This window comes from Mauremys mutica, chromosome 9 (assembly GCF_020497125.1).
Source record: "Mauremys mutica isolate MM-2020 ecotype Southern chromosome 9, ASM2049712v1, whole genome shotgun sequence".
Lineage (NCBI taxonomy): Eukaryota > Metazoa > Chordata > Testudines > Geoemydidae > Mauremys > Mauremys mutica.
Window position 1 is genome coordinate 51,061,631 of NC_059080.1, and position 14,975 is coordinate 51,076,605.

The 14,975-nt window shown below is 45.4% G+C and overlaps 2 protein-coding genes across 8 annotated transcripts in view; one reads left to right on the forward strand and one right to left on the reverse strand.

The window, feature by feature from the left end:
* Window positions 1–6,579: 6,579 nt before the first annotated feature.
* Window positions 6,580–13,099, reverse strand: ANAPC13 (anaphase promoting complex subunit 13). Of its 2 annotated transcripts, none has more exons than XM_045030075.1 (3): window positions 12,973–13,099; window positions 11,487–11,612; window positions 6,580–8,118 (listed from the first exon to the last, which is right to left on the reverse strand). In XM_045030075.1, the coding sequence occupies exons 2-3, from the start codon at window positions 11,583–11,585 to the stop codon at window positions 7,993–7,995; spliced, it is 225 nt and encodes a 74-aa protein (XP_044886010.1). In that variant the 5' UTR covers window positions 11,586–11,612; window positions 12,973–13,099; the 3' UTR covers window positions 6,580–7,992. The 2 variants fall into 2 exon arrangements, with proteins under 2 accessions (XP_044886010.1, XP_044886011.1); XM_045030076.1 differs by having other exon boundaries at window positions 12,885–13,005.
* Window positions 12,919–14,975, forward strand: part of CEP63 (centrosomal protein 63) — a 48,232-nt gene continuing 46,175 nt past the window's right edge. For 2 of the 6 annotated variants that reach the window (XM_045030067.1, XM_045030071.1), the window contains exons 1-2: window positions 12,919–13,171; window positions 13,242–13,269. The gene's annotated coding sequence lies outside the window, so the exon portion shown is untranslated. Of the gene's footprint in view, window positions 13,270–14,975 lie in introns of all 6 variants that reach the window. The other 4 variants (XM_045030066.1, XM_045030069.1, XM_045030065.1 and 1 more) reach the window with 2 other exon arrangements.

The window sequence follows — 14,975 nt, forward strand, 5'->3', positions numbered from 1 at the left end:
GGTATAAATGTAGGTATCACTGGTGACAAGTCATAATGTTGAAGCCAGGAAGCAGGGGCGGCTCCAGGCACCAGTGCACCAAGCGCGTGACTGGGGTGGCAAGCCACGGGGGGGCGGCCTGCCGGATGCCGTTAGGGCGGCAGTCATGCTGCCTTCGGCGGCATGCCTGCGGGAGGTCCACTGGTCCCGCGGCTTCACTGGCAATTCTGCGGCGGGTACTCCGAAGGCGTGGGACCAGCAGACCTCCCGCAGGCATGCCGCTGAAAGCTGCCTGAATGCTGTGCTTGGGGTGGCAAAATACATAGAGCCGCCCCTGGCAGGTGGTTAAATATAATGGCATACGTATATAAGAAGTGATCAGGGATAGAAACCCAGGGGAGTTGCATGGTGAGGAAGTTCATTGTTAGAACAGTGACCATTGTCAATTACAAAAGGCCTTGGATAGGCTACAGATCATGAGTAATTAGGGTATTTTCATGTCACGTTTTTACATGAATTAGGAACCTTGATATCTCGATTTCTTGTTCCTTTTAATATGTATTTATTTCATGCAACCTTGATATCAAATGTCAGGATTTTCCAGTGCATGACACAGCAGCCAGACTGTATCAAGAAATCAATGAATAATCATGCCTTCCCCATGAAATGGCTGGATCAATTTGATTATGCCATGATTATCTGCCAAAGCAATTGGTAGGAAAGGAGGAGATGCAATGCATACTTAATGGCTATATGCACTCCCCTTTCAACTCTGAAGACCCCCATTCTGACTGTCTTTCACTCACAAGTGAAGGGAGCTAGCTAGTCTCTCGGCCTCATCCATCCTTTGCTTTTGTCCATATCCTAAATCCATTACATCACCTGGCACATTACATCACCTGATTGGGAAGAAACTGCATATGAAATAGCATGGCAGTTGCAAGGAGGACTGAAGAGAATTGGCTGAGCTGTGTGGGGCCCCGCACTGGAATAACATGGTAATGAAGAACAAACTTACGTTCTTACATCCAAGGTCTCTGGAACGGTGTCTTCCCTCAGTATGGGCCTGACTCCACAATGAGGCACTAATGATGGAAAATGTAATCTTATAACAATGCATAGCACTTACCGTTTATAGAAAAAAGAACAGGAGTACTTGTGGCACCTTAGAGACTAACAAATTTATTTCAGCATAAGCTTTTTGGGGCTACAGCTCACTTCTTCAGATGCATAGAATGGAACACACAGACATATCTTTTTGCGGATACAGACTAACACGGCTGCTACTCTGAAACCTGTTTATAGTGATTCATGAGTTCAAAGATCAGTGCAAGCACTAATTCCTCCACTAATTATTGTTCTTTTTCTTTCCTGCTCTCTCTACCTATGTTTCAGGAACCTTTGGTTCTGACATCATAATCTGCTGCTATGGGAATAAATGACGTAATGAAAAAGGGTGTTTAGGATGAGTTCTGACAGATGGTAGTAATACATAGGTATCTTTGGTAAGGTTTTAGAGACAAGAGAGATTTTTGACTCAAGATGAGAGTCCTGCTGTAACCATTTCTCTTTGCAGATGTCCTTGTGTCAACCCTTATAGAAGATACATAGGTTCATTAAGCTGGGGAGAGAGTAAATAGGGCAAGAATTTTCTCTCCATTTTCATGGCTGCTTTAGGCTCCAGAAGGAGTCAGTGATGTTTATGAGGAGCGCTGCTGCCCCCTGCGTGCTCCTTAGACAAGCCTTTATTTTCCCCCTTTTAAATGAGGGCCATTCTTGTTCCAGTGAGGCCTGGCTGGCGATGCTGAAATTCCTTTGCCTCTGTTTGTTGCTATTCTGGCAGCCAGTTTCCATGGCGACGCAGATTCCATGCGAGCTGGCGGAGGGCCTAGCACAACCCCATACCTCAAGGTCTCCTTGGAAAAGAACCTCCCCCCTCCAAAAGAAGGAAGAAGAGCAGGAATACATCCCTGCCCTTCCCCAAACCCAGCACACCCACACTCCAGCATCAATTTGGCTCCTTTGTTGGGAGCAGTGTAGTTGTTTGGATTGTGAGTGTTGTTTTAGGGTGTCAGGAATCCACAGCACATCCCCCCCTTCCCGTCTCCCCTGCGTACACTCAGGAATTACCACATCATGCTAACATTTCAACACAAGCAAGCACTCCAGATGGTACGCATTAAAATTCCGAGATTTCTGATTCGCCAATGACAGCTTGCTCCCTAAATTATCCCCAGAAATACAAACCAAATCTAAGCACTGGGTAAAGACAGAGGGGGGAATGAAAGTTAGATGAGGAAAGGGAGAAAAGACAGGGACAACCATTCCCTTTCCCCTCTCCCTGCTTAACATTAGGCTTTCCCCATATATTTCATTGCTGCAGTGACTGTGGTTTGCTGCATCGCCACAGTGGCTGGTGGTTTCCTTGCTGATGACACTGTCTCTGTGTGGGTGAACTGGAGATGTTTTTGGGAAAATTAGTGCAGCTGGAACTTCCCCTTCTGTTCTCAAAATTGGATTAGGGGACTTGGGCTGCGTGCTTTGCTTTTACTCTTAAGGGAACCTAGCCTAGCCCTTTTTGCTCTGTAGGTGCCCCACTGAAGAGCATACTGTTTAACTGGGTATCTGCTGGGGCTGATGATCACTTTCCCCCTTCATGAGGCTCTCCAGCTGGAATGGAGATGGCTAAGAAAAGTGCTACTATCATATGGCAACTGTGCAACATGATGCATTTGAAGGAAAACAATGTTTGAGACAGAACTCCAGGCCCTGATTCCGTGAGTCCTAGAAGTGTGACTTCCAACCGATCAATGAATCCTTCCCTCTACAGCACCTGCTACTACTAAATCTAGGGAATAGTACTGTTAAGATCTTATAGGTGGTCCAGCCCCTTGCTCTGCTTTTACATTTCACCTTCTGGGTCAGTCTATAAGTTGGTATTGACCCATAGAGGTGGTTGTGGTACATCTTGCCCCCTGACCTGGATGCAAAATGACACAAAGATGGGCCTAATGGAAGGGGAAATACAAAAGGGATTATTAGTGGCAAGGTAAGCATGTGAGCATGAACTCATACTGGCCTTCCCCAGTTGAGATGTGAATTAAATCAATGTTATGTAGATTTAGATTCAGAGAAAATAGAATCTGGTTCTTCAGTAACAGTTTCTTTACACTTTCCCTGGAGTGACACTTGGTCACGAACTGTAGCCTGCTGTCTGGAACACTCACTAGAGGACAAGGGCAGCAGGTCTATTACAAGAGAAAGCAGAGCCTTCTCAAAGGAATGTCATCCCAGCTCTTGTAATATGTTGTCATGGTTTGTATTTGCATGTCGCTGCAGTAAAGCACAACTGCCAGCACTGAGAGATTATACTACCAGGCATGTTAGAGGCATGGACACATTAATGAAACACATGCTTAATTCAGCACGCTTAAGTTCCATTGGCTTCAATGAGACTTAAGCATGTGCTTAACTGCTTTGCTAAGTAAGGTTGTGCTTACTCGTGTTCTCAAAGTTAAGCACGTACTTTAAGTGCTGTACTCAATTAAGGCCATGGAGGTCAAGCAAACAGGATTTCGCTCCAGACTCATCTAGGTTTAAAAATAAGATACCGTTTCTTCCATCTTATTTTATAACGCAATATCCAATTTGATGTAGTTCATATGTTACCCAAAAAAGAATGTATAAGATGGGCAGACAAGCTAGCCAGATGCTAAATAGGAGGTTGCTCTGTTGCCAAATTTAATCAGGTGGTAGGATTTAATGGTAGATTTACCCACCTCCCTCCAAAATTCTGAAGATTCATAACTGAGCAATGTGAATCTATCAGAAAAGTATGTTGCTGAGACTGGCACTGCTGGCCAAGATAGCAACAGATGGACTGTAAGGCCACAACAAGGTATATATTAGTTGGCTAATGGTGTGCACCATGGATACTTTGTAAGGCACAAGGCCATAGGCCAAATGATTTCATCCACACAGAAACATCAATAGCCTACTAATCCATGCCTTGTTGTGGCTTGCTTGAAATATTAATTATTTTTGGCTAACTTTTTTTTTTTGGCACTGTGGTGGAGAGTTTGGAACACAGAAGGTAACTTGGATGTACTTTATAATACAGTGATTTTAATTAGAGTAATTACAATATAGTTGTGCTTTCTGATATCTGTAACTAAAAATCATTCATATATCTCAGTCTAAATACACAATGGAATTATTCAATACCCCGTTAGTTTAAAACATGTAGCTTTAAAATCCAGGTACATTAAGTACATTGCATTTACATTGAAATTGGTCTGAAGGTATAATTTTGTTTGTGAAATACAGATCATATACCTGGATTCTAAAAATACATGCATTAACTATGAAGTTCTTGGGATAGTTCAGTCATATATTTTACTGTCTAGTTATAGGATCCTGTAGTAGTTACATGTATCAAAAGGGAGAACTTTAGAGAAATTACAGTATAATTTATTAAGTATGGAAATAAAAAAGGATAATAAAGGATCAAGTTATGAAGTTAACCTTCAGTTATGTTAATTACAGGGACTGAAAAGCATAACCAATGTGCAATTATACTATAAGTGCAATGCAACTACAGTCACTGTATTACAAAAGTATAGCCCATTTTGAATATATTTATAGTTATTACTTTTCTTTAAATAAAGTATGTAGCAGAAATGGAAGGGATATCAAGATGATTAGAGGCATAGGAAAACTTCCATAGGAGGAGAGATTGAGAAGAGTGAGATGGTTAAGTTTAGAATGGAGATGAATAACAGAAGATATGATTAAGCTGTTTAAATTAATGAAGGCCATAGAGTATGGAAGCTGGGCACCCATATTTATTCCCAATTTATAAAACAAGCATAAGGGGATATTCTGCCTGATTCTGACAAAATCCTTGGTCAAACTCCAATGGTGCATGTGGTGAGGCGGCTGCCCCACACAGGTAGATAGAGGGTTAAAGCAGCCCTCAGGAAGGTTGAGGGCTTCTAGAGACAATATCAGGAGAAGGTTTGTTGGAGCAGCCAATCAGGGCCATGGAGGGCCATATAAGAAAAGCTGCTCAAACAGAGCAGGGGCAGTCTTTCCCTGGAATACAAGGGAGAACTGGCTGCCTTAGAAGAGTACCTTAGATAGAGCAGTGCTGGGCAGGGTCAGGAGAGCAATAGGGAGCTCCAGACTGACTGCCAAACTGAGGCCCCTGATACAAAGGGCTGGGAAGGTGCTAGGGCTATGGGAATGTGGCCCAGGAAAATAGGTGGTGGGAGTTGGAGGAGTGGCACCATATGGGCTGGGGCCTGGAATAGCGGGTAGGCCTGCCTCCTCTTTTCCCCACACTTGCAACAGAGTGGGTGGCAAATATTCAAATTGCAGTTTACCCCTTAAAGTGAGGGGCTACACTGAAAGCTACAGTAGGCCACAGCAGCAAGTAGATGGACTAGAGACAGCTAGTTCCCCCCCCAGGAGGGGGGAGAAAATGGAGTGGGGCACAAGTGGAGGGCTGTGCCCAGAAGAGGATGCTGCAGTTTGGGGAGTGATGCTGCGCCGCCCAGCTGGAGCCAGCCATGCCACCGAGCAGCACAGATCACCAGGGTCAGGCCGGGCTTTGCAGCTCTGCTGCCCCAGGAGCTTGCAGCTCTGCTGCCCAGAGCATTGGCAGCGGAGCGAGCTGAGGCTGAGGGGGAGGACGGACCGCAGGGGAGGGGCTGGGGGCTAGCCTCCCCGGGCAGGAGCTCAGGGGCCGGGCAGGAGAGTTCCCCGGGCCAGCCCTTGGGCTGCAGTTTGCCCAACTCTGCATAGAGTCTAAGTTAAGTGCCAGGTCTTGAGATAACTAAGCAAAGCACTGCTTCTGTGCCCTCTACTGGCTGTAGTCTGTTAACCAGTGCATCCGATGTTGAATGCTGTCCAGACATTACAAGGGAAGGTCCTTCTACCCCCCCTGCTGGATTTCAAGGGGCTAGCTTGGTTTAAATGTAGCTTAATTGAACTTGTTTCTTCAATCACACTGATGTACTTAAATCATAATCATTGATATTGAAAGGACAGCTAAAGAATAATATGTCTACAGTAGCTGTCAACATTGTTTTAATCAAACTTTTCTATTATCATGTGTACTGCAGTAGTGCCTAGAGGCATCACACAATAATTGGGGCCCACTGTGCTACACACACACACACAATGAAAATACAATCCCTCTGCCAAGCACCAGCCATAAGTGGATGCTCTTGTTTTCCTGATCTTTACATATTATTCTGCTGTTTCTAAAAAAATTTCGGCTTTCTTACATCTTCATATTTAAATTAGGTTAAAGTTTCTAGCCAAGAAAAAAGATTTCATTTCAGCAGGGCCAAGACTCTGAGTGTATTTGCTACAGCAGAATATGAAGAAATTACATTACGGGATAGAGTAAATCTAGGTTACACAGGTAGAGACTGTGCCAAGAAGCAGAAAATCTGTCTAGAAGGCAGTTGCAATGGCATAAGTTACCTACAAATTCCACTCCACCAGGGGGCCTGCCAGCATAGCCCCACTGGTGGATAAACAGTGGTTGGGGAGAGAGTACTGTATTGTCAGAAAGAACAGAAGTACTTGTGGCACCTTAGAGACTAACACATTTATTTCAGCATAAGCTTTCGTGGGCTACAGCTCAAGAATTAGGGTTACACAGGGAACCTTTATTCTGGCATTTCCTAACTTTCATGTTTGACTTCGCAACTATAATGTTCTCTTAATGTTGTTTTTGTATGTAATACACCTCTACCTCGATATAATGCTGTCCTTGAGAGCCAAAAAATCTTACCGCGTTGTATCGAACTTGCTTTGATCCACCAGAGTGCAGCCCGCCCCCCCCGGAGTGCTGCTTTACCGTGTTATATCCGAATTCGTGTTATATCGGGTCGTGTTATATCGGGGTAAAGGTGTATCAGTTTTAATTGTGTATGTATCTATTGCTAGGCATACTTCTGATAATGTTAAATGTATGCCTATTGTTGACTGGTATTCTCATGCAAGCAAGATGATGGCTCTCATAAGCCAAATTAAACCCCGGAGTAAGCAGTTGCAACTCTTATTGATTTCAATAGGCATTTCAGCTGTTTATCTCAATGACCCCATTTTAAAATAAACATGTCTCCATCCTTTGCTGCAGGCACCATCTCCATGGCTGAGATGACAATTTACTCTGTCTCCTATCTGAGACTGTTAATAAGGGTGCCAAGAATGGTGTGGACACCCATTCACAGACATTGGATTGAGGTCAGCAATACCTTCCACGTAATTCACAAACATACATAAAAGGGCAATTACTTTGAGTCACCACTAACAAAGCCTTTTAATATAAATTGTTCTTTTACAGTATGCTGTTTAGCAAACAGACTACAGGATGTCCGTGTTGGGAATGTGCTCTAACCAGAATAGGCAAATTCCAAGACTGCTTACTTTATAAAGAACTTCTTTCCCAGTCTCATTTGTGTTTACAGACCAATTTCAGTCCCTTAATCCTGTTCATTAACCTTTCTCTCTGTCCCAAACAACCTTCCTGTGTCACAGGCAAGTTAAAGGCAGTAAAAGTTGGTTCATAGAGATCATGGTGCAAAACCCGAGCAACTAACAGTAACACCAAAACATAAAAGAATCGCTTTGGGTCTATAAAACATCAAAGCAACCACAAATATTCACCAAATCACTTCTGAGATCAATGATCAGCATTCAGGTAGTGATAACTACCTTTCTGAGCATATGCAAAAGACAATTAAGATGAACTTATAAAGAAGTTGTCAACACAACAGGACTCCAAATATTTTTGTGTAAGTGAAAAAGCACTCTATCTCCCCGCAGCTTTAGGATGTCAGTTATTTTATATTGGTTACATGGGGCCTTTTAAACGGTATTTTGCTTTTGTGGAGTAAAACAGCTGTTTGAGACTAGAAGATTTTTAAAGGTTTGGTGAAGATATGCTGGAAAACATCTTCTTGTATTGAAATCATTCCATGAAATAACACTGATTCTCTAGTTTCCTGTTGGGGGAACATTTTCATGCAAATATTGCAAAGCCAAGTCTGTCCATTTCATTTCTTGTTCTTTCACTGACTCTGTTGTGCCACCATTATCTTGTTCTGGTTCAGGAAGCTCATTCTGAGAAAACAAAATGGTACAATGCATTCTATACTTACAAAGCACCCTAACAGAAGCAAGTTAGTAACATTTCATACTGATAAATACACAGATCCACAACTAAGACTGGATGGAGCATCAGAAGGACATGTACTGTACATACTGCTCCCATTAAAAATATCAACAAGCCCAAATATGGGCATTCTATTTTCCACAAGAATTCTGTGCTTAGTTTTAGAAGTGAATTCGTTTCCTATCTTGGTGGCTGGTGGACCCAAGTAGTGCACACATGGCAAAATAAATTATTGTAATGTCTGGTAAATATCAGATAAATATCAGTGCAAATATTCTATTGCTTGTTTACAATCTTTCTCCAGCAATCAAGTCCAAATATAGGTATTCCATTTCAGAATTTTAAATAAGGCATTCTATCAAATATCTTTTTACTGTCCTATAGAAGATAATGAAATAGCAAAATAAGCACTCTGTCTCGAAGTTGAGGTCAGTGACCTAAGAGGTGAGGCTGTGCTAGTGCCATATAGAAAACTGGAAAGCATTTCTAAAGTTTGCTTTAATAACAGAAAACCAATGAACAGACAAGCTGTCAGGAAAAGCAATGGTTTAACTGTTTTGTTTTTCTTTTAAACATTATTCTCTAAGTGTTGTCATAACTGTGCAATTGCTAGAGAATGTGTTATTTCCCAGAATATCATCTGGTCAGGGTTCTCACTCCTGTGTCGTGGGACCCCTAGCATGAGACAAACATAACTCCTCAAACTCTAGGATTTTGTTCACTACGGACCTGATCCAAAGCCTATTGAAATCAGTGGGAGTCTTTTCATTCTTTCACTGAAGGCAGAAGTAGTGGGTCAGGGCTCAAGTGGGGTCACCTACTGCCCATGACTCTAAACACCAACTTTCCAGTCAGCTTCTGCTTGACTTTGTTGAATGAAGGAATATCCCACAGCAGCCATGCTGGTTTTATAGCGTGCTAACATCCAATCTGTGTCAATGGCTCAGTCCTCCTGAGGTCTCAGAGGGCCTTTAGGTCCACACCCAGGCCTGCCTCTACTGTTAAGTAAGAGTGCCCACAGGGCCAGGACACCTCAGAAGTATGCTGCAAGTAACACTCCCTCCTCTGTGATACTGTTTGTGTGCACGATTCTCAACCATCAAGAGAAAGTACATAGCTCATGGAATCTGTCCCACTCCCGCCCCCCCAAAAAGTGACTATCTACTGAACCAATCATAAAATGAAGGCAAACGCCAGCACATAAGCTGTTTCTATATTTAGTCAGTTTAATGAGGCACATCCCAGTAAACTCCAACAGGTTGGAGAGTCTGGGCTTCCATGTCTCAAAAACATAATCACAGATCGGGAAGATGGAGGTAGGATTGTTTCCTAAAGCCTGAATACAAACAGCAGAGCTAAGTGAAGATAGTGAGTTGCTATACATATGTCTGCAATAGACACCACTGACTGTCCTAAGGCAGGCAGGATAGGCTGCCTCACCTGTGACCTGGCTGACCCTGAGATGGGCTTTAGGCTTCACACTTCAAAGTCATGTAAAATGTAACAAGACAGCTATCCCAGCATGGTCCTTTAGTGACAATAACCTCTGGAGCAGTGATGTCAAAGAAATCCAGAAAGTCAGGTGGACTGAAAAAATGAAGAGAGGCCTTTCAGGTTTTGGGTACATGGATGTGGGAGGGAAGAAGTCTAGCATGAGAGGCCTACAATTTGGGAGGATCTTGGCAAAAGGTAGAGTAGGTACAAAAGCCTGAAGTACACTTACTCAATGAGCTAAAATCACTGCTGGTTGGGAAGTGTCTCAACATGAAAGGCAACCTTGAGCCCATCAAAATAGAGTGGTTCAGGAAGGCCTTTAATCAGTTAATTAAGGACTACAATCTCAAGGCTCACTGGGTTTAAATGAGGGGTTTCCATGAATGACAAGGCTGTGTCTGTGCCTAAGGACAAGGGGCTGTGAAGATCCTGGTGTACCATCAAATAGTCTATGATAGACTAAAAATAGTTGCTGAATGAGCCTAGGAGGAGTTATCCCTTTTCCTGCCTTGGCTTGCAGTAGCAAAAGTGAACAACGGAAGGAGAAGTCTGTGAGTCCTCCCCTACAGCTAGCTGCATAGTACTTGAAAGAGCTGAGGAAGAGGGGATTCCTGGAACCCCTCCCCATAGACCGGTGATACCAGAAGTAGCTGGGGAAGATTGGGACCCCCTCACCTATCTCTGAACTAGTGGCAGTAGAAGCATAGGGCAGGGTTTCTCAAACAGGGGTTGCCACTTGTGTAGGGAAAGCCCCTGGCAGGCCGGGCTGGTGTGTTTACCTGTCCCGTCCACAGGTCCGGCCGATCGCAGCTCCGACTGGCCGCGGATTGCACTCCGGGCCAATGGGAGTTGCTGGAAGTAGTGGCCAGTACGTCCCTCGGCCCGCGCTGCTTCCAGCAGTTCCCATTGGCCCGGAGCAGCGATCTGCAGCCAGTGGGAGCTGCGATCAGCCGGACCTGCAGACGGGGCAGGTAAACACACTGGCCTGGCCCACCAGGGGCTTTCCCTACACAAGCGGCAACCCCTGTTTGAGAAACCCTGTCATGGGGGTGGGGGTGGTAGCATGGGTGGAAACTCTAAGAAAATCTACCCTGTGTAGCAGTACCTCTGTGAGCAGAGTCCTGTCAACAATGGGTATGTCCAAGCACACAGGTTAGAGGGTACCCCTGGTATGGATACATTTTAATGGAGATCATATCACAGACACCTTCATGATTACATTCCATCCTTGTACCAAATACAGCAATTACTTTCGTGCAAAAGCAATAGTAGGAAAATATTTAACCTATTTTTGTCTTATTTTAATGGCATTTTAGCAGCTGGAAATGAAGAGTAGCCAGCATCATGTGACTAGCCAGCTCTCTGCATACTGCTATCACCTGGCTGATCACCTGTGGCCTGCAAACCAGAGTTTGGCAAACTGCTTCAAACACAAGCAGTGCAAAACTGAAGTGTAGCAGAGAGAAAAAGCATCACTTATGTCTGTCCTGTACTCCACACAAAGAATGAGGGGATTATGGGAAGAAGCATTCCACCATCCACAGAAATAGATAACTGGTCAGGAATAAGGGAAAGCATTTTCTCCTTCCAAAAAGAGGCAGTTGACTACAGGGAGAGAAGAACTTTTTCTTCTAGCCACCGAGAGATATGAGAGAACAGGAAGAAATCCCCCACAAAATAAATGGGAAGCTGGCCCCTGGGAGCATCATTCGTACAACTAGCAGAACTGTAAGGCACATTTGCTATGCCATGTCTCTGTTAAGAGGTTAAAGAGGGTAGAAATGTAATTCAGGCTTATAAGCAGCCTATAGTATTCACCTACCAATGGTATTGCTACATCCTCATAGGGTAATTTATCTTCTCTCCATGCATCATCAATCAAATCCAGGATTCTTCCATCCCTCTGCACTTCACTGTCCATCTTTGTGAAATTTGCATATGGATAGATCTGTGATACAAAGCAGAAATTATTTGTGATATCCAGACCCCAAAAAAGATGAAGCTTAAAACTCTAAGCTTGCTCTGGTCTGGATCCCATAATTAAATAGCTTAATGTTTTTTTACAGTCCATACAGCATGGCCAAGGTGGTTTTCATAGTTATTGTTTGTATTGTCCTATGAGAAGCTTGAATACATTTCTTTCTCTACCAATTCAGTTTTTGTCCATGTAACAAATTTAGTTTCCCTCCCTATTCAAAAAGGGGTTTAAAATTGCACTATAGCCATCTCATCCTTAAAAGGTCACTGTCAAACCTTATTGTAAACAAATTTTATTTCCTGATACAGTACCATCTAAAAATTGTGTCTCAAATTTATTTAAAATTCCTTTATAAAAAAATGGTTAAGGATATTTCTGCTCTTGTGTTTATGTTTATCCAGCTTCAGGTATAATGACCGTCCCCACAGAATTTAAATACTTAGAAGCATCTTTAGGATGGGCCTGAGAGCTCAGACCACTCCTCCCCTGCATGCAAATATCTGCCTACTGCTTGTTGCCTGTTTACTTTTGGTCATAGATCTGCTGCCATTACTGGCAAACACCCTCTGCCAGAGTGTGGGGAGAGGTGTACACCATCAAGACAATGAAAGTGACCCTTCTCAAAATACTGTCAAAGGCAGTGGCACAAATGAAGGAGACTAATAAAATAGAGGAAAAAGGAGAATCTTCTCCAAGCTTTATCAGCCATAGTAATCTCAGGGGTTGTGTGTGCCACCTGCATTACTACACTCGCCTTCAAATACTATCTCCAGACCCTCCTGCTGCAATGCCTACAAGCAATCAGCCAGAGAATGCCAGGTCGGGTTGTGTGACAGCCGGGCATAGCTGACATTTTTTATTTAAAACCAAAGCACAGGTGGAACTGAGGTTTGTGCCAGAGCGGATGCACGTAGCCGCCCGGCTGCCGCTTTTCCATAGGTGACACGTGAAACAGCCCTGTTCCTTGCAGCGGGTGTCAGGCGAGGCACGGGCCTGGGCAGGGCGGTGGCTGGGGGTCAGGCTGCCAAAGAGCGACCCCGGCCCGGGGCAGCGGGTGGTTGGGGTGCGCAGGGGCGCGCAGCCTGGATGCCCAGGGAATGGGCTTCACCCCCACAGCTCCCATGGAGACGCAGTGACGGGGGGGGAGGGGAGCAGCCTCCACACAGGACCCGCCCCCCGACTCAGGGAGGGGGCTCGAGCTCCCCAGGCAGCGGCCTCAGCGCGGTCAGTGCGCATGCTCACCCGCCTCCGGTCCCGGGTTGCGTTAGCAGCCTCGGCTCCCCCGGGGCTACCCCGCCGTCCCCTCCGACGTCAGGCCCAGCCCCCGCACCTGACATCCGGCGCGCGCGCCGTCTCCTGCCAGCAGCCTAGGAGGAAATCACGTGACCGGCGGCGCTAGGCCGCGCGAACCATAGAGAGTGGGAGGGTGCGAGTCCGCCGAGGAGAGAGAGGCCGGCCCTGGAGGTAACGGCTCGACCGGGCTAGGCTGTGGCGAGCGTGTCTGGTCGTGACTGGCTCTGCGGGGCTGGGTCTGACTGTTCCTGGGTGACCAGGTGGCTGTAGCCTGGTGTCCGGCCGTGGCTGTCCCTGTGGACCCGGGTCTGATTGTACCTGGCCGTGTGGTGAGGTAATTGTAGCCTGGTGTCCAGTGTGGCTGTCCTTGTCTGACTGTACCTGGCTGTGACAGCCTGACTGTCCCTGCGTGACCAAGTGGCTGTAGCTTTTTGTCCAGCTGTGAGCCTGTAACTGTCCCTGCGGGGCTGTGTGTCTCTGTGTGCTAGGGTGATTGTAGCCTGGTGTCCAGCTGGGACTGTTTCTGCAGGGCTCTGTCCCCTGACCCCATTGGGGCTTAGTCTTCACTGCAGAACTCCTGTGGTTGTGCATCGAAAGCGCCAACGTGAGATCAAAGTATGATAGTTCTCTCACTGTGAGAGCCTAGTGGGGATGTGTCATGGGTCTCTCCCCCCTCGGGGGAGCCAGGTGAAGTAACAGTTTACAGCATCTTTCTGTTAGTTGACCTGAATTACAAGTTGGCTACCTCAGTGTGCAAATGTGCCGCTTCTGCAGTGCAGACAAAACGTGTGCCCTGGTAGCTGTGGCCCTGTCTTGGCTGGGACTCACTGGTGAGTTTGGATTATTTTTAGGAGTTGGTACCCGCCCAACCACTCACAGTTTCTGGATCTGGAGTTGGAGCTGAGTTCCAAGCAGCAACTGCTGGTGGGAAGAGTTTGGGGTAGGGATAGCAGATGGGGCACTCCCATCCTTTGTGCTGGTGCCTGTCACTAGCACTACTTCTTGCTGAGTGATGGGACTGTGATATTAGAGGAGAGCGAAGAGCTGGGGAGACACTTGGACACATTCACTTACTCTATGTCAGTCATAATGCATGTCTACATTGCAGTTGTATTTGTAATTGCAGCACGTGTAGGTATACCCAGTTTAGCTTTATTCTGGCTATCATAGGTACCAATGGCAGTGAAGCCACAGCTGTCAGAAACCATGATGGGGATGGTTAGGCCTAGCAGTCAGAGCTGTGGTAGTCAGAGCCAGTATCAGAAGTCTGCAGCGGGGTTGGAGCAAGGCTAGAGCATGCTGAGACTTGGGAGTCTGTTGCCACCATCAGGCAGGAGAAAGTTCTAAGCCCTGGAGTGACATTGAGCTAACTGAGTTGATTTTCCTCCTGTGAGGTTATATATCTGCCTGAGAACCACTAGACCAGTTCCCGGCTTCTGGATTAGCTGGAGCCTAGCAGAGGCATGACTCTTATCCTCACAACAGCCACACAAGCTATACATCAGGAGTTGGCAACCTTTCAGAAGTGCTGTGCCGAGTCTTCATTTATTCACTCTAATTTAAGGTTTCGCGTGCCAGTAATACATGTTAACGTTTTTAGAAGGTCTCATTCTATAAGTCTATAATATATAACTAAACTATTGTTGTATGTAAAGTAAATAAGGTTTTTAAAATGTTTAAGAAGCTTCATTTAAAATTAAATGAAAATGCAGAGCCCCCCCCCGGACCAGCGGCCTGGACCCAGGCAGTGTGAGTGCCACTGAAAATCAGCTCATGTGCCGCCTTCGGCATACATGCCATAGGTTGCCTACCCCTGCTATACATGCTCTCACGGGATGCAGGGTACCTAGCAGGGTAGCTAGTCCATGCTTCGCCAGCATCACTGCTATTGGTGCCTGTGTTATCTAGATCAAATTTAGTTTGGATATGTGTACGTGTGCTGCAATCACACCTCTGATTACAGTGGGGATGTACCCACAGTGACAGTCACAGATAGCCATGCACGGGTCTGTTGTTCCAAGCATTCAAGTGTCAGATCCT

Excerpts from the sequence above, each read along its gene's own strand:
- ANAPC13 (XM_045030075.1), bottom strand. The coding sequence starts at position 11,585 with ATGGACAGTGAAGTGCAGAGGGATGGAAGAATCCTGGATTTGATTGAT. Across the intron at positions 8,119-11,486 it reads AGGATGTAGCAATACCATTG|AATGAGCTTCCTGAACCAGA; the intron begins GTAGGTGAATAC and ends TTGTTTTCTCAG.